The following is a 19534-nucleotide window of genomic DNA, read 5'->3' on the forward strand; positions in this document are numbered from 1 at the left end:
CCTGTGTCTTCAGAAATTGCTAATTACCCTCTTTCTCTTCAGGATCCTCAAACTCTCCTTTTCTGTGAGCTGCCTTCAAGCAGTGGGCGACACACTCAGGCTACTCCCATCTGAAATTGAAAAGCCACCTTGACCCCATGACCCTGTCCAGCTTCCTCTCTCTTCTCCCCTTTACAGCCAAATATCTCCATTTCTGACTCCTGAACTCACTCTGATACGGAGTCTGCCTTCATCACTGCAGTAAAACGACTTTTGCCAAGCTCACAGGTGGCTCCAATCCCTAATCAGACTGTTACTACCAATCTTCCTCCTACTTGATTTCTCGAAGCTTCTAACAGAGGGGATCACTCTTAAAACATTCTCTTGCTTTTTCAGGACATCCCACCTTATCACTGTAATTTGGCAGATTTGTGTCCTCACACATCATTAGCATAAAATGTTTCCCCTCACCATGAAGTATTTCTCACATCAAGTCATAACCTTGGCCATAACTGGAGTATTTGCTCCTCACAAGCCTCTCCACTCCACATGCAGACCTTCCTGCCAAAGGCTTTCTTGCTTCCACAGTCATATCCAAGAACAGGGCCAATCCCTTCATGTTGCTCCACAGGAAAGCCATCTGCAGAAAAGCCAGCTTGCCGCTGGAATTTTTATTGGATGTCTTCAGAGAGATATGCTGCAGCACCAGTCTCAGTGAATGGGCTTCCACTTACAGCAGAAAATTTAATCTTGTGAACTCAGTCACTTGTTTGAAACTCAATTTGGGATGATAGTGGATCTTTCTCAATTCATTAGAATTCTCTCCCTTTTCTCCTCTGAGTAGATTTCTAGTGAGGGCAGTGGTGGGGTGAGGCTTGGTTATCATCCTAGCATTGTCCTGTGCTTTCTTCCCTGCGGGCTCTGTTGAGAGTGTAACTGCTTGATCTACCAGCACAAGCAATGCACACTGATCATTTCAGGAGAGGTTGAGGGTCCTCTCCTATTGATGTGGCCTGATGGGCACTGGTCTGATGACTTGCTGAAAACTAGTTGCATCTTCCTTTGCTGACAAGCTGACCACCCCTAGCCTCATTCACCTTGGACCCTGGTGCTTGGTAGCACTTCACCATTCAATTCTTTCTTGGGAACCTTTTGGATCTCCTCTAGGCCCTGTGAGATATATGTGCGTAAATGCGTGTGTGTGTGTGTGTGTGTGTATATATACACACACATATGTATATATATATACACACTTGTGTGTTAGGGGCAGGGGAGGGAGTTGTATAGTTGGTTATCAAAGCTATAAAAGGCCCTTTCTATGTTCATTTCTAAAGGCCAATACATACAGGCTCAGAGCACTACTGGGCTGTCTTCTCTCAGAAATTCGGGCAGAGTCAAGTCCTTCCACTCTTAGACCCAAAATCTACCCAGCAATTTATAACAGCCAACACTTCCCTCCCTGCATCTTATTCCCTACTCCCACAGATTTTCCTAGTTATCACCTAAGTTCTCCTCTCATCTTTTCTCTCAGAACGTCTCCCCCAGCTCAGAGAGGAATTTGTCTCTGTAGGTGGGAGGGTCTTTAAAAAAAAAAAAAAAAAAAAAAAAAAAAAAAAGGCCGGGCACAGCGACTCATGCCTATAATCCCAGCACTTTGAGAGGCCGAGGCAGAAGGATTGCTTGATATTAGGAGTTCAAAACCAGACTGGACAACATAGTGAAACCTTGTTTCTACTAAAAAACAAAAAATTAGCCTGTCGTCGTCGTGCCCGCCTGCAGTCCCAGCTACTTGTGGTTCATAGTCTTTGAATCTTTATATGCAGTGTCAACTTTTTAAGAGTCAAAAAAGAAAAATGCATGTTATCTATTCCAAGCACCTGGTTTTTGCACATGAGTACTCCACCTTTCAGACTCTATCGCTTTTATTATAATTTTAAAAAATTTTTGAAATTCAGGCTCTATTTGTTCTCTCTTCAAGGCAATGAAGCCCATGAGTGAGAGGAAGACTATAGAGCAACAAGAAAAAAAGTGAGAACATTATTATTATTATTTTTTGAGATGGAGTCTCACTCTGTCACCCAGGCTGGAGTGCAACGGCTTGGTCTCGGCTCACTGCAACCTCTGCCTCCTGAGTTCAAGCGATTCTCCCGCCTCAGCCTACAGAGTAGCTGGGACTACAGGCACGTGCCACCACACTCGGCTAATTTTTGTATTTTTAGTAGAGATGGGGGTTTCACTGCATTGGCCAGGCTGGTCTCGAACTCCTGACCTCATGATTCGTCCGCCTCGGCCTCCCAAGGTGCTGGGATTACAGGCGTGAGCCACCGCACCCGGCCGTGAGAACATTCTTGATTTAAAATTCACATATATAATCTAGGTATGCGATCATAGCTTCTTTTACTTGCTATGGTCCCCTTGCCAAAGAATTCATGAAAGGAGAAATCATAATTTCTCCACCTTTTAAATAGCCAGATTTCTGCAATCCATCCACCCCCTCTAGATTTTCAGCAATTATCTGTGAAAAGGAGGAAAGACTAGCAAACAAGAAGCAAAATCACAAAGCTTCAAAATTTCTTTGTGCCTCCGTTTTTATGCAGTTTCTTTTGGTATGGCAGGAAAATGGGCAATATTGTTTTCATACAATAGCTGTATTTTGTTCCAGCATGCGCATAAATTACACAGTTAACCTATCTGATCTTACCTAAAGTGACCTTTTTTTGCTTGATTATTCTGATTCACGCATTTTTACATCAAAGTCTACATTTATTGAAAGAAAATTTTCATAATTTATATCATTTAACGTATTAATCTTAGACTGCATGTATACCTGGAATGGGAAACGTAACAATAAGCAAGCCAGCAGTTAAGAGTACATAACTGTGGGAAATGTAAAGTGGAAAAAAACATATAGTTGGAAAAAATAGCTCTAACAGGGAGAGGTTTGGGGCCCTACAGATAAATAGGCACATTTCCACTCCACCTCCGGACATCTGCCGATTGGTGGTAAAGTTGTTGATTTTAGGAAATTCTAGAGACAGAGCGTTGTCGGGGTGTTGTTTTCCTACTGACCAAAACAGGAAGGCAATGCCTGGATTAACTAGAGACGTAAGAAACTGCGGGAACAAGCGCCACCGCTGCGGGGCCAGGGCTAGCTTCCAAGGCTGCAAGCCTCACGGCAACACGGAGTCAAGTCCTCGTGTGACCTGTCTACTACTGCTATGTAAGGGGACCTGCACTCCCGCCCTCCTGAAGGCGCCGAGACCCGGACGGCCTTGGAACGCTTCCCTCGGGCACACTGAAAGCAGCGCGAGACGCAGTTCCCAACACTCTAACACGGAGGCCGGCTTTTGTTTTGGCCCCGCTCACACACAGGCGTCTCAGGGCGGAGACCATAGGCCCCGCGGCTGCCGGCGGCTCAAGGTCCCCCGGGACGCCGCCCTGGAGGACTCTGCTCGCCGCGCCCCGCTGCCTCCCTTGCTCGGGCCCTGCCCCTCTCGCAGCTGACCCAGCGGGGGAGGAGGGCGGCAGGAGCGCGCGGCATCACAAAGCGAGGCCAGAACGCCCAGGGTTCCGCCAAGACTCGGTCGTCCCGGGCCAGCCCGACTTGCAGCCCGCCCTCGCGGGGCAGGAGACGCCCGACGCCCGCCCACCTCATCCCCGGGGTACCCTCCCTGGCCTCACGGGGACGCAACGTCGCGGCGGCCCCGGCGCCGCAAAGCGTCCCGGGAGCGCCGGCGCGCGCCGGAAGAACGCGAGGGCGCGCGGCGGCGGCGAGGTTATAAAAGGGAAGAAGCCGGCGGCGGGCGGAAGTGGGCGGTTCGGCGGCTCTGGGCGCTGTTGTTTGGTCTTTGGGCCTCCGGAGGGGCGTCAGATAACGGCTGCCAGTGCAGGCCGCAGTGACAGGGCCCCTCGCCCCGCGCGTCGTGCCTGTCTCCCGGTGCAGCTGTGTTCGCGGCCTCTGCGGCCTGCAGGCCCAACATGGCGCAGGAGGTGTCGGAGTACCTGAGCCAGAACCCGCGGGTGGCCGCCTGGGTGGAGGCGCTGCGCTGCGACGGCGAGACTGACAAACACTGGCGCCACCGCCGGGATTTTTTGCTTCGCAACGCTGGGGACCTGGCCCCCGCTGGCGGCGCTGCCTCCGCTAGCACGGATGAAGCTGCCGACGCCGAGAGCGGGACCCGAAACCGGCAGCTGCAGCAGCTCATCTCCTTTTCCATGGCCTGGGCGAACCACGTCTTTCTCGGGTGCAGGTGAGTGAGGCAGCGTCCCTAACCTGCACGCCCCGTTTTGTCTGCCACCTGCAGACCGGGGCCCAGCGCCCTCCGCGGGACCTGCCTCGGCGGGGAGGGGAAGTTGTGAAGCGCGGGAATCCGCCGGCCCGGCTGCCCTCTAAGGGTGAGAAGGGCGCCCCTGCGAGGAGCCGACATGATTCCCGGACGTCTGTGTGCCCGGTGGTGTGGGGGCAGCTGTCGGTAGGATTGCTTGTGTTAGGGGACAACGCTCTTGGGGACGGGTGCTAGATTTAAGATTGGTGAGGAGGTGTCCTGCCTCCCAGATCCTGGGGCACTTGTTTATGGGTTCCAGGAAACAGTTCTTGGCGGTTGGTTCACTTTCTTGATTGCAGCCAGGAAATGCAGTTCCTGTGGCCTGTTTTTTTGCACGGCGCAAGTAGGACCTTAGAAAAAACACTTTTTAAAAATGACTTTTCCTTCTTTTTCAGATACCCTCAAAAAGTAATGGATAAAATACTTAGTATGGCTGAAGGCATCAAAGTGACAGATGCTCCAACCTATACAACAAGAGATGAACTGGTTGCCAAGGTGAAGAAAAGAGGGATATCGAGTAGCAATGGTTAGCAGATCATAGATGTGAACATACATAGGAGTTTAGAGCATAAGTTTGATATAATTAGGAATTATTGTTACTAATTTTTTAACAAGCCAGAATTTTTATGTTATTAATAAGTAATAAAGTTGGAATGTTAAACCTAAAGTATATATCTGTGTGTTTAGGCTTTGAATTTGATAGTTTGCTTTGACTGCTTTAGATTTTGAAGTGTCCACCGTTGTCTCATGCTGTTTTTTTTAATATTATACATTCATGATGTTATTCAACACTGTTTTAAGATATTAATGACTCCACACTTTTTAAAGAAACGATTAGTCTTGAAATGTTTTCATTTTGTGCCTTTATTTTAATGTGTATTTGTCTCATCACCCGTTTTGTACGAGGTATTCTTAGTCACATATCTATGTTTTTCTTCTTTTTAGAAGGGGTAGAAGAGCCATCCAAAAAACGAGTTATAGAAGGAAAAAACAGTTCTGCAGTTGAGCAAGATCACGCAAAAACTTCTGCCAAGACAGAACGTGCATCAGCTCAGCAGGAAAACAGTTCAACGTGTACAGGGTCGGCCATCAAATCAGAGAGTGGGAACTCAGCTCGGAGCTCTGGCATCTCCAGTCAGAATAGCTCTACAAGTGATGGAGATCGATCTGTTTCCAGCCAAAGCATCAGCAGCGTTTCCTCTCAGGTAACAACGGCAGGATCTGGGAAAGCTTCTGAAGCAGAAGCTCCAGATAAACAAGGTTCTGCATCATTTGTTTCCTTGCTGAAATCCAGTGTGAATAGTCACATGACCCAGTCCACTGATTCTAGACAACAAAGTGGATCACCTAAAAAGAGTGCTTTGGAAGGCTCTTCGGTCTCAGCTTCTCAAAGCAGCTCAGAGATCGCGGTGCCCTTGTTGGGCTCCTCAGGAAGCTCAGAGGTAGAATTGCCACTATTGTCTTCCAAACCTAGTTCAGAGACAGTGTCAAGTGGGTTAACTTCCAAAACTAGTTCAGAGGCAAGTGTTTCATCATCAGTTGCTAAAAACAGTTCCTCATCAGGCACATCCTTACTGACTCCCAAGAGCAGCTCTTCAACAAATACATCGCTGCTAACTTCCAAAAGCACTTCCCAGGTAGCTTCATCACTACTAGCTTCCAAGAGCAGCTCCCAGACCAGTGCATCTCTGGTTTCCAAAAGCACTTCCTTAGCAAGTGTGTCCCAGTTGGCTTCTAAGAGTAGTTCTCAGACTAGCACCTCACAGTTGCCTTCTAAAAGTACTTCACAGTCAAGTGAGAGTTCTGTCAAATTCTCTTGCAAGTTAACCAATGAAGATGTGAAACAGAAGCAACCTTTTTTCAATAGACTATATAAAACGGTGGCATGGAAGTTGGTAGCTGTTGGTGGCTTTAGTCCCAATGTGAATCATGGAGAGCTCCTAAATGCAGCTATTGAGGCTCTGAAAGCAACACTGGATGTATTTTTTGTCCCACTAAAAGAATTGGCAGATCTGCCTCAAAATAAGAGCTCTCAAGAAAGTATTGTTTGTGAATTGAGGTGCAAGTCTGTGTATTTGGGCACTGGCTGTGGAAAAAGCAAAGAAAATGCAAAAGCAGTTGCATCAAGAGAAGCATTGAAGTTATTTCTCAAGAAAAAGGTGGTGGTAAAAATATGTAAAAGGAAATACAGAGGCAGTGAAATAGAAGATCTAGTACTCCTTGATGAAGAATCGAGGCCTGTAAACTTACCTCCAGCACTAAAACATCCTCAAGAATTACTATAATGTGTCCAAAATATCACTGCATACAATATCTGGTATTTGAAGAGAAAAATTGACTTTCGTACAGTATAAAACACAGGCTTTCACAAATTTTGTATTGCTTTTTTTCCAGTTTTGCAGAAAATTTACATTCTAGTTCTCTTCACACAGTAGCAGTTGTAAATAATTTATGAATGACAGTACACATTAAAAGGTATGCATTAGCAGCATATTACTATGCTGTTTTATTTGCTGAAGAAAATACTGTCTTCTATTTTTAATGATACATTAGGTACGATGTGTAGTTCGGTAGAGTCCTAAAATTTTTGTACTACTTTCAATTTGGTGAAAATGTATTAAGTTGTCTACCATGTTTTCTTTTCTAGCTGAATAAACCACAACAAAGAAAAGGGACCACAGTATTTGAATGTTTGAAAGTCTGTAAAGCTTAAGGTTTTAAAAATGTTGCCCGTAATGTTGAACATGTCTGTTAAAAAATAAAAGGAAAAATAGTTGCTTCAGACTATTTTTATGAGAAGTTGTAAGCATTTTTTAGATATAAAGCAGTATAAAGTACTTATTGTTATTTTATTCTGAAGTTGTTTAAAATTCATCATGACTTTGACCGCTGCAGATTCTTTAAGCGGGTTAATTTATGTTTTGAGGTGGAATACAATTTACACTTTTTCTTAAAGACATGAATGTGGGTTTCTATATTAAGCATATTTTGTGACTACTATTAACAGATTGATTTGTTTAGATATTAAATGCTTTAAGCTATTTTACCTTTTCAAGAAGTTGTGTTTTTTTTCTCCAAGTCAGAACCAATTCCTGCAAATAGGCTTCCCATGACTTGTCATTATAAATTAGACAACCAGGTAATTGTGTGATATACATCTTTATTTAATTTTTTTTTTTTTACAGCAACCCCCTGAGCCAGAATAGATTCAAAGCGATTCCCTTCAATTTTCAAATCTAGAACTGGATGGTTTTTGTGTTTATGAATCTTTTAGAATACTGGAAAGAACAGAGAGCCATGTTCAGCTCTTGATAATGAGCCTACTCAATTTAACTATATTCGTTAAAATGAAGTGGAATTTTGTTTTTGTCTTAGGTGATTCTGCCTGTTTGTCTGTCATTGTATATTCTGTTTACTTTGCTTCAAACTGGCCCCAAGATGTTATTTTTGTGGTTTCTGGCTTTCTAGATTCTATTTTTAGATACTGCCCATTGAGCAATAATGGTGGTAATATACAGAGAAAGACCTTTCATGGGCCAATTGTGTTGGAATAGGAAAATTGAACGTAAGCACAATTTAAGTATGTAGCAGTACTCCTATTTTGTATTCTAGGAATAAAAACAAGATACTTTAATTTTTTATGCTTGAATTACATAATCAGATGTTTTAATTTTGTCATATAACCTTTAAAAATGATTCATTTTTGAGGATATTAATTGGATACCAAAGCTAAAATCCATATACTGTAAGTGGGTTGCCTTTATAGATTGTGGGACACAATAACATGAATGTATTGTGAAAGCACTTTTAGTTACCTCACTTTCCTCAGTCTTGGAATGTGTATTTTGTGGGATAATGATTATCAGAAAAGCAAAAAATTACAAAGAACAAATAAATTTATGTAATATATCTAATTAGGTGGTTTGGTAATTTCCTAAATTGGCTTGTTTCAAGTTAATACGAAGGTTATTGAAAATGTTTTATAGTGACCTTTGATGTGGAGGAAGTTGTTTAGTGTACATTTATGATAATCCTGTTTAAAAACCTAGAAAAAATACTCTTGGTTAATAACATTTAAAGAATCCCGATTTAAGAGCAATGCATATTTTAGAATTCTATTATTGAGAGTGAATCTTGCTGTCTCTTACTGGACATGTAACCTCTGGGAATTTAACCTTTTAACCTTACTTCGTCTGTGAAATAGGACTAATAGCTGTCTCATAGAGCATGGCAGTTAGATGAGATGATACATTTAAAGTGCCCAGCGTGGTGCAGGTATCCCATGGTTCACTTATATATTCTCATTTCCTCTTACGAGGAGCTCTTCTCATTTGGCCTACTTTTCAGATGGAGAAACTTAGACAAAGTAATTTGGTCAGGTAATTCAAGCCCATGTCTGATTTCAAAACCCAAGCTCAAGTATGTTGTATTGCTTATTATCCTTGTCACTTCTCTATATGCTGAAATTTCTGAAAATCCCTCCCAGAACGTGATTTTCTACCAGAGTAAGTGACTGCATCTTTCTAAAGCCTCCTTGAAATTAGTCACTTCAGAGGCTCTTCTATTATTAATGCTTCTAATACTTGCCTATCTTGAATATCCTCAACTAGTGAATCATCCCATATGGATGCAGTTGAACTTTGTAAAAAGACCATACACACACAAAAGAAATCTGCACAAAAAACCCCCCAAAACCAAAAAACCAAACACACCTGCCTAAAATAGTGTATCATCAAGTTGAGTGAATAAAGTCGGTTACCAAGATGGGATATACTGTTTTTTTCAGATGAGTGAGGGGAGGCAATTTCCTGAGATGTCAAGATTTTTCTTGATGTTAAAATGAGAATTTTTTTTAATGGTAAAATTAGTTGACTTGTAAGAATGATACTGTCATGAGTTTTTGACCTAAATTCTTGGAGCTTGTCACTGCTATCATTGGCTAGGATAATTGTCATAGGGATATGTGTAACTTTAAGGCCTTTGATACGTATTATCAAGAGCCTGCTCCAATTTGAATTATGTTTTCCCTGCCAAGTGCAGCTTTTCTTGGTACAAATTTCTCCTTGCTGTTTAGATTTTTGAGTAACAGCAGTGAGAAAGTAACAAAAGCAAGCAGCAATTGGGAGCCAGGTCAGTCCTACAGGTATTGTGTTACTACTTTGTGGGTTTTGTCCTCAAAAATTGTGCTGAAGTCCTATATTGACCTACTTTCTAGACATTGGTTATCCATTCCTGCATGATTTTTAATATTTTCTGTGATTGATGAATATTTCACTTTCTACTAGAACAAAATGTTCAAGTTGAATGAAGGGTTGTCAAGCCATTTGTTGCCCAACTACTCCTCCCCAAGAAAAATATCAATCATATTTCTTTGGCGTCCCTGCACACAGCTTAGTTGCCATCCAGTTAGAACCATTTCTTACTACCAACTTTAATTTTAATATCTCTCGATTTTCCTTTTTTTTTTTTTTTGACAGAGGGAGTCGCTCTGTCGCCCAGTCTGGAGTGCAGTGGCGTGACCTCGGCTCACTGCAACCTTGGCCTCCTGGGGTCAAGCGATTCTCCTGCCTCAGCCTCCTGAGTAGCTGGGATTACAGGTGTGTGCCACTACACCCAGCTAATTTTTTTGTATTTTTAGTAGAGACGGGGTTTCACCGTGTTGGTCAGGTTGGTCTCGAACTCCTGATCTTGTGATCCACCCGCCTCAGCCTCCCAAATTGCTGGGATTACAGGTGTGAGCCACTGTGCCCAGCCGATTTTTTTCCTTTAAAAAAAAAGGTAATTATCTGAAAATTACTAGTTTTTAAAGTTCTCTTTCTGTTCCTTTGCTATTCATCTAGCAAGAAAAAGAGTAGACAAGGCCCCAAAGTAAATGGACTTTTAATTTTGAAGGGAAAAAAGAAAAGTAATGCTAGGCCAGGCATGGTGGCCCACACCTGTCATCCCAGCACTTTGGGAGGCCGAGGCAGGTGGATCACCTGAAGTCAGGAGTTTGAGACCAGCCTGGCCAAAATGGGGAAACTTTATCTCATGAAACTACAACATTAGCCGGGCATGGTGGTGTGTGCCTGTCACCCCAGCTACTTGGGAGGCTGAGACAGGAGAATCGCTTGAACCTGGGAGGTGGAGGTTGCAGTGAGCCATGATTGTGCCACTGCACTCCAGCCTGGGTGACAAGAGTGAGACTCTGTCAAAAAAAAAAAAAGTAATACACAAAGGGTTGGATACAGGACATTTTTAGTAAAAACTAGAGATTTCATATGCCAATACTTAAGAAGCAATCAGAAATACTTTGTGAATTTGAAACTTTATTGAATAGAATCAGAATCCTTGGAGGTCTTAGGAAGCAACCAAACTAAACAATATAAGCAGTAAATACACGAAAGACCACCATTTTACTGAAGTGAGACTATTATGTGCAATGTATATAACTTGGAATCTAGAGACAAATGTACAAAAAGGTGATTTGGGAGGGAATCACCTAGTGATTTCCTTATACTGTTTTCAGTGTACCAGGGCTTAGACACTTAAAAATGATAAGGCCGGGCGCGGTGGCTCAAGCCTGTAATCCCAGCTCTTTGGGAGGCCGAGACGGGCGGATCACGAGGTCAGGAGATCGAGACCATCCTGGCTAACACGGTGAAACCCCGTCTCTACTAAAAATACAAAAAAATTAGCCAGGCGTAGTGGTGGATGCCTGTAGTCCCAGCTACTCCGGAGGCTGAGGCAGGAGAATGGCGTGAACCTGGCCTGGGAGGCGGAGCTTGCAGTGACCCGAGATGGGGCCACTGCACTCCAGCCTGGAGTGCAAGACTCCGTTTCAAAAAAAAAAAAAAAAATGATAAAACCCAAGTTCTGAATATGTGATCAGTGGGTTTGAAACTTTAGCCATATTTCTTCAAAGAAAAATGGGGGCATTGTGTATGTAAAACAGAACTACTGTGGTCAAAGGAGGGTGGCCAGGCTGGGTGTGGTGGCTCCCGCCTGTAATCCCAGCACTCTGGGAGGCCGAGGCCGGCGGATCACGAGGTCAGGAGATCAAGACCATCCTGGCTAACAGTGAAACCCTGTCTCTACTAAAAAAAATACAAAAAATTAGCTGGGCGTGGTGGTGGGCGCCTGTAGTCCCAGCTACTTGGGAGGCTGAGGCAGGAGAATGACATGAACCTGGGAGGCGGAGCTTGCAGTGAGCCGAGATTGCGCCACTGCACTCCAGCACTCCAGCCTGGGAGACAGAGCCAGACTCCGTCTCCAAAACAAAAAAAGGAAGGTGGCCACACCCTACAACTGAATTATATGTTTGGTTCTTAATTTCTTTCTTTTTTTTTGAGACAGATCTGGTTCTGTTGCCCAGGCTGGAGTGCAGTGGTTCACTGCAACATCTGCCTCCTGGGTTCAAGCGATTCTCCTGCCTTGGCCTCCTAAGTAGCTGGGATTACAGGTGCGCATCACCACACCCAGCTAATTTTTGTATTTTTAGTAGAGATGGGGTTTCACCACCTAGGCCAGACTGGTCTCAAACTCCTGACCTCAGGTGATCCACCTGCCTCAGCCTCCCAAATTGTTGGGATTATAGGTGTGAGCCACCACACCCAGCCTCTGTTCTCAGACTCAATTTCTGAGCTACCTCCTTGGACTATGAGCAGAGGGGATGCAGCAACTAGGAGGCTCAGTGTAAATAGCCAGCCTCCTTCTGCAATAGGTGTTAGAGTGGATGTGGGTCGAAGCTGCCAGTTTACTACAAAATTGAACTAATTAGTTTTTTAAAGTAGTATGCCATATTAAAATTTACATGAATTGGGGGGGACTCAGATCAGGTTTAAGGGATTATTACATAAATTAACATTTAAGTAATACTAAAAATAGCTGCCTTTTCTTTTTATTGTGAAATACAATTGCAAAAACCCATAAAGTCCACACATGTAAAGTCCAACAATTACTGAATGCCCATATAATAATTATGTAGGCCAAAAAATAAAATTTTATCAGCACCTCAGGGACCCAAATGCAGTGTTCTTTTTTTTTTTTTTTTTTTTTTTTTGAGACGGAGTCTTGCTCTGTCGCCCAGGCTGGAGTGCAGTGGCACAATCTCGGCTCACTGCAAGCTTCGCCTCCCGGGTTCACGCCATTCTCCTGCCTCAGCCTCTCCGAGTAGCTGGGACTACAGGCGTCCGCCACCACGCCCAGCTAATTTTTTGTATTTTTTAGTAGAGACGGGGTTTCACCATGGTCTCGATCTCCTGACCTCGTGATCCGCCCGCCTCGGCCTCCCAAAGTGCTGGGATTACAAGCGTGAGCCACCGCGCCCGGCCATGCAGTGTTCTTACAGAAGACTTGAACAGTGGTTTGGTTCTGATTTGGGGCAGTGAACGTAAATGCCAGTGAGACATGCTGTCCCATGATCCTTGTTTCCTATATTCCAGAAAATAGTGAAATGCACACTTTGAGGAAAATTTGAGAAATTTTATGTTCAACTATTTAGGAAGCTTCTAAAATAGTAAACTTTAAAGAAAACTCAATGATCTGAATCATTAGAAAATTTTTCTAGACATTCTATTTGTAGAATTCAGGGACAATTTACAGAGGCAATGATATAACCAATGCGTCGAGATGCATGATGTATCTTAGGAATGCTGCCTGTTACTCTTCACCATTTGCATATTGTTGGGTTTTCTATACTAGCTAAGGAAAAAATGATTCTCATGAAATAAAATCTGAGTTCCCGGGAAGCATTTCTAGTGTATCTTACCTATGTGCACTGATAGTGGATCATATATACTTAATGCGGGAGTTTATGATGAATGCTCAACCTGCAGTTTGGAAACTAGTATCGGGTAGAAATATGTGCAACTTTCTGTCTTTGTTTTTTGTTTCAAAATAATATATGTGATTAACAAGAGAAATAAGATGGAGTAAGATACGGATACTATTTTGAAAATATTCACTACACTCCCCTGTAATTTGCATTCTCTAGCAATCATTCTGCCACTATGGTTCTCACAGGGAAGGATGTCAAGGAGAAGGTTAAAGAGGCAGGCATTTGCGACCTGTGGGTCTTGACCTCTATGACAGTGGTCCCCAACCTTTTTGGCACCAGGGACCAGTTTCAGGGAAGACCATTTTTCCACAGACGGTGGGTAGGGAATGGTTTTGGTATGATTCAAGCACATTATATTTATTGTGCACTTTCTTTTTTTTTTTTGAGATAGAGCCTCGCTCTGTTGCCCAGGCTGGAGTGTAGTGGCACCATCTCAGCTCACTGCACCTTCCACCTCCCAGATTCAAGCAATTCTTCTGCCTCAGCCTCCTGAGTAGCTGGGATTACAGGCATGAGCCACCATGCCTGGCTAAGTTTTGTATATTTAGTAGAGACAGGGTTTCACCATGTTGGTCAGCCTGGTCTTGATTGAACTCCTGACCTCACATTACCTACGTGCCTCGGCCTCGCAAAGTGTTGGGATTACAGGCGTGAGCTACCACGCCTAGCCTGTAGACTTTATTTCTATTATTACTACTTTGCAACATATAATGAAATAATTACACAACTCACCATAATACACAATCAGTGGAAGCCCTGAGCTTGTTTTCTACAACTAGATGGTCCCATCGAGGGGTGATGGGAGACAGTGACAGATCATCAGGCATTAGATTCTCATAAGGAGTGTGCAATCTAGATCCCTCACGTGCACAGTTCACAATAGGGTTTGTGTTCCTATGAGAATCTAATGCCACTGCTGATCTGACAAGAGTCGGAGCTCAGGCAGTCATGTGAGCAATGGCGAGCAGCAGTAAATACAGATGAAGCTTTGCTCACTCACCCGCCGCTCACCTCCTGCTGTGTGGCCCTGTTCCTAACACGCCACAGACTGGTACTGGAGGCTTGCAGGCTGGGGACCCCCTGTTCTATGGTGTAGCATGAATTTCACCTGTGTCAATATAGCAGAGATGAGAGTGATGACAATTTTCATCCAATGATCCTGCCTTTTTTTTTTTTTTTTTTGAGACGGAGTCTTGCTCTGTCACCCAGGCTGGAGTGCAGTGGTGCGATCTCGGCTCACTGCCAGCTCCGCCTCCCAGGTTCACGCCATTCTCCTGCCTCAGCCTCCTGAGTAGCTGGGATTACAGGTGCTGGCCACTACGCCCAGCTAACTTTTTGTATTTTTAGTAGAGACGGGGTTTCACCGTGTTAGCCAGGATGGTCTCGATCTCCTGACCTCGTAATCTGCCCGCCTCGGCCTCCCACAGTGCTGGGATTACAGGCGTGAGCCACCGCGCCCGGCCAATCCTGCTGCTTTTATCCCGTCTGTAATTAAAGCATGCATCACTTCTTAGGAGGTTCCAAGAGAGCAAAGCAAAGAGGGCTTGAGTAAGAAATAGTGAAAGCATCAGGACCTTAAATAGAGAGCCACCGAGCTGTACACACCACGGGGAGCCATTCACAAGCAATCTTATAGACATCATTTACTACGATGAGTGGTGCCCCTTGAAGTTGTGGAAGAAGGTGGCCCTTTTTGGAATCCCTGTGATTGCTGTATATAGTGAACTTATTTTTGAAACCTTACTTTAAAAAGGAATTTGGTTCTGTAATATGGAAAGAGCTGCTAAAGAAAGGATTTTGAAAAAAAAATAGTATTAAAGGTCTATGAAGCATTGATAGCACATAAGTTCTAAGAAACTCTTCTTGGAAGTAGCATATATGCTAGTTATGTGCTGATGCTGGGGGCACTATTTATACTTGGTCATGAATTACTTTGCCCAACACATTCTTTTACAGGAGGGATTATTTCAAGACTGTCCTAAAATAAAAGCACATGAGATAATGTAAGGCTGCTTGGATTATATTTGTTTTGTTTCTATTCCCAAACCTTGGGGGAAATTCAGGAACTAGGCAGATGAAGAATTGTGTTGGCTCAGATATGGAATAAAACTTGAGTGTCTGCTTTGTGTTCTCTCCTACAAATAGATAATGTCCCTTAATTTATCACATCACTTGTTTCTGAACATTTGGTGTAAACCCACCATCTCTTGCCCAGTTTCATTTTCATCTATTGCTCCTAGCTTTCCCAAGATAACATGGCCTGAGCCAAGAACATACTTGAATTCAAAGCTATGGGACCAGAATGAAGGTTGGTTAACTTATCTGTCCCTGGGCATTGGACAACAGACCCTTGAAGCAGTAAAGCGCCTATCCTGAGCTGGGCACCTTGACTGCCATCCCCACTGAGACCATATGACCTGGGTATGGGTGGCTGGGCAGTAGTGGTGGTGGGGAGAATTCCTGAAAGTTCTCATTGCCTCAGGGATGACTTTCCAGAGGGATGTTTTAACCATAAAAGGAAAAAATGTGCTGGGCAGGCCAAAACAGATGTCCCGTAGAATGACTCAAGGTGAACAAACAGCCGTTGAGACCTCCAATAAGTTCTTGCCATGGTCCACGCTGTACGAAGATGGTCATGAAAGCCATCCAGCACCCCCAGGTCCTGAAGCACACTCTCCCCATTCTCAAGGTCTTTCTCCCAGCAAGTTCCCCAAACACTGTGCCTGAGAAAGAAAAATGGTCAGGAGATTTCCCTCAGAAACTCAAATAACTGATCAGAATAGGGTGATGCTGGTGCCCTCCCACAACGGATTTCCTCCCCCTGGTTCCTGTGGTTTTCATTCTACTGGTCTCCAAGCTGCCATCACATCCAGCCAAAGCAACTCTTTGCTGCCAATGCTGTCAATATGGGCAGCTTTTTCACCAGATGTCTATCGATTAAAACCATTGGTAAGAGCCGTTGAATGATGCCAACAATCTTATCTTATAGTTGACTTGGTCTCTCTTAGTTTCCTACCCTAATTTTTTGGTTATCACTACCTTCCTGGGAAAGCTGTTTCCACTAAGATAATCTCTAATGTTTTGTTCCTTCCAACAGTCAGATAGATGGTCATCACAAATACAGTATGTGCCTTTAGATCTGATATAATCTGTAAAAAATAATAGATCATTCAATCTTCCTTATTCTATCTAAAATTACTTGTGATATCACTTATAGCCAACAGGTGTCACGCTGATGAAAATGAAAATCGCTGCCTCCTCAAGAGATGAAAGAGCCAGACTCACAGCATTACACCCTTTTAGACAAAGTCTATCTCAGGAGAGTCTGGTAGCAGCGTAGCTCTTTGGTTTTCTTCCACCCTCCAGGAGAAATTGGTGGTATTCTAGCAACACTGTTTTCAGGAGCTGCCTGGAATACTTAGCAGGCAGAAAACCGGCCACTCTTGAGTGTTCATGAGGCTCACAGCATGCTAGCATGTGTCCTAAGCACAGGGTGCCTGTCCTAACATCAGGCATTTTCACCCATGTCCTCCAAAATACTTAATCTATCAAAAAATCCCAGAAACCCAAGAGTCTGCGGAGCCCTGAGGTATACAGCAGGCAGTCTCACATTCTTAGACCCTATGGGCCACATTATGAGCCAACAACGACAGTCTGAAAATTGGGACCAAACATTACTCCATGAATTAAAAACAGCAGCAGCAACTTAAAACAGCAATCAGTTCTACGAAGCAGGAGCTCAAAGCAGAAGTGTGGTAGCTCAGGGAAGAAAGAATGAGCAACAGGAATACAAAAAACATAGGCTGGAGGGACTCAGGAACTGAGAGAAAGCAGTAAAGTCAGCATAGAATTGAAAACGAGATCAGAAGAAGCACAGGCAGAGAAGATGCTGCTGACGACACAGGAGCAGAAAGTCGAAAGCATAAAAGTGGATCAAAGGAAGTGTCAATTTGGGATTTTAAAATTAGCGAAATGATAGAGAAAATAGACAAAGGAGATGAAGAGCATAATTGGAGTCTCAAAAAAATACAGTTGAATTGTTGAACAGGACAAATATTTAATGATACTTCAAACATTTTTATAAAATAAAAATATAGGATCAACATGCTGAAAGAGCACACCATATTTCAGGGAAAACTGGCCTAAATATTCATATATATATATATATATATTTTTTTTTTTTTTTTTTTTTGAGACGGAGTCTTGCTCTGTCGCCCAGGCTGGAGTGCAGTGGTGCGATCTCGGCTCACTGCAAGCCCCGCCTCCTGGGTTCACGCCATTCTCCTGCCTCAGCCTCCCGAGTAGCCGGGACTACAGGCGCCCACCACCACGCCTGGCTAATTTTTTTGTATTTTTAGTAGAGACGAGGTTTCACCGTGGTCTCGATCTCCTGACCTCGTGATCCGCCCGCCTCGGCCTCCCAAAGTGCTGGGATTACAAGTGTGAGCCACCGCGCCCGGCCTATATATATTTTTTTGAGATGGGGTCTTGCTATATTGCCCATTCTGGTCTTGAAATCCCAGGCTCAAGAGATCCTCCTGCCTCAGCGTCCTGAAAAGCTGGGACTACAGATGCATGCACCATGCCCAGCTCTAAATATTTACATATATCTTAATAAAGTTATTGGACTTCATAGATTTTAGAAGGGATCCTTTGGGTGTCCAGGCAAAAAGATCAAGTAATGTATAAGAAAAAACTCAGGGTAAACTCATACTCCATAGCAACACGAAGCACCAGAAGGCACTAAGAAAAAACTGTGAAGAAGAATTTTATCCAGGCAAACAATGGTTCCAATACAGACACAATTTTTAATACCCAAGAACTCAAGGATATTGTCACACGAACTCTGCATAAGTAAGGAAGTTTTAACCAGCAAGCTGACTGGGAAAGTTAGCACAAAGGGATGGGAAGCAATCACTGACTCCATTTTTTTTTTTTTTTTTGAGACGGAGTCTTGCCGTGTCACCCAACCCAGGCTGGAGTGCAGTGGCACCATCTCAGCTCACCGCAACCTCCGCCTCCCAGGTTCACGCCATTCTCCTGCCTCAGCCTCCCGAGTAGCTGGGAATACAGGCGCCTGCCACCACGCCTAGCTAATTTTTTGTATTTTTAGTAGAGATGGGGTTTCACCGTGTTAGCCAGGATGGTCTCGATCTCCTGACCTTGTGATCTGCCCGTCTCAGCTTCCCAAAGTGCTGGGATTACAGGTGTGAGCCACCGTGCCCAGCTAACTCTATTTAACAGTATAACCAAGATGAAAGCAAACTCAGGGATTAAAGTGACAGAAAAGAAAGTAAATTTTATATTTTCTGATAATGTAGAAATGATATAATTAATAAAGTTGGAGCAGAAAAGAGAAAGAAGGTAGGTAGAAATAAGTGTGCAAATTTACTCATCTTTAATAGATGAGGTCAGCGTTTACCATTCAATGCTGGCAAGTCAAACAATAGGGGGTTTTAGGTTTTTTAAAAACACACTGAAAGGTAAATAATGAGAAAGATAATCAACTAAATTTGGGAATAGTATTGATATGGTTTGGATGTTTGGTCCCTGCAAATGTCACGTTGAAATATGATCCCCAGTGTTGGAAGTGGGGCCTGAGTTCACAGGAGATCTGGTTGTTTAAAAGTGTGGCACTGCCCTCTCTCTCGTCCCCACTCTCACCATGTGACACACTGACTCCCCTTTGCCTTCTGCCATGATAGCAAGCCTCCTGAGGCCTCCCCAGAAGCAGCTGCTGGCACCATGCTTCCTGTGCAGCCTGCAGAACCGTGAGCCAATTAAACCTCTTTTCTTTTCCTTTTTTTTTTTTTTTTGAGATGGAGTTTTGCTCTGTCACCCAGGCTGGAGTGCAGTGGCACAATCTTGTCTCACTGCAACCTCTGTCTCCCAGGTTCAAGCAATTCTCCTGCCTCAGCCTCCCGAGTAGCTGGGATTAGAGGCGCCTGCCACCATGCCTGGCTAACTTTTGTATTTTTAGTAGAGATGGGGTTTCATCATGTTGGCCAGGCTGGTCTCGAGCTCCTGACCTCAGGTGATCTGCCCACCTCGGCCTCTTAAAGTGCTGGGATTACAGGCGTGAGCCACTACACCTGGCCTTAAAGCTCTTTTCTTTATAAATAACCCAGCCTCAGGTATTCCTTTATCACAATGCAAGAATAAATAAATAGATACTCTCTAAAGAAATGAGAGATTAAGGGCACAATATAAAGTCACATTTAGAAGGGTAAACTCTGAGAGGAAAAACCCAAATCTTACTACCTTTCAAAAGAAAAACATATACACACAACACAGAAAATAGGCCAGACAGTGACATCTTTTAAAAGATGCAAAAAGAGAAAGCACAAAATAAAGTAATAGGACAGAATCAACATCAAATATATGCGGCTCATCAAAAGTATAAATGAATAAA

At 43.7% G+C, this 19534-nt stretch overlaps 1 protein-coding gene across 5 annotated transcripts in view; it reads left to right on the forward strand.

The window, feature by feature from the left end:
* The first annotated feature begins 3073 nt into the window (after positions 1-3073).
* CDKN2AIP (CDKN2A interacting protein) overlaps positions 3074-19534 on the forward strand; it is a 61707-nt gene continuing 45246 nt past the window's right edge. Inside the window, exons 1-4 of one of the 5 annotated variants that reach the window (XM_055276497.2) lie at positions 3759-4229; positions 4700-4830; positions 5250-5509; positions 6952-7359. In XM_055276497.2, coding sequence (XP_055132472.1) covers positions 3958-4229; positions 4700-4830; positions 5250-5509; positions 6952-7017 — 729 coding nt within the window. In that variant the 5' untranslated portion in view covers positions 3759-3957 and the 3' untranslated portion in view covers positions 7018-7359. Of the gene's footprint in view, positions 4230-4699; positions 4831-5249; positions 7360-9781; positions 9969-19534 lie in introns of those variants that run through there. The other 4 variants (XM_063638469.1, XM_055276496.2, XM_055276499.2 and 1 more) reach the window with 4 other exon arrangements.

The sequence above is a fragment of the Symphalangus syndactylus genome, chromosome 4 (genome assembly GCF_028878055.3).
Source record: "Symphalangus syndactylus isolate Jambi chromosome 4, NHGRI_mSymSyn1-v2.1_pri, whole genome shotgun sequence".
Lineage (NCBI taxonomy): Eukaryota > Metazoa > Chordata > Mammalia > Primates > Hylobatidae > Symphalangus > Symphalangus syndactylus.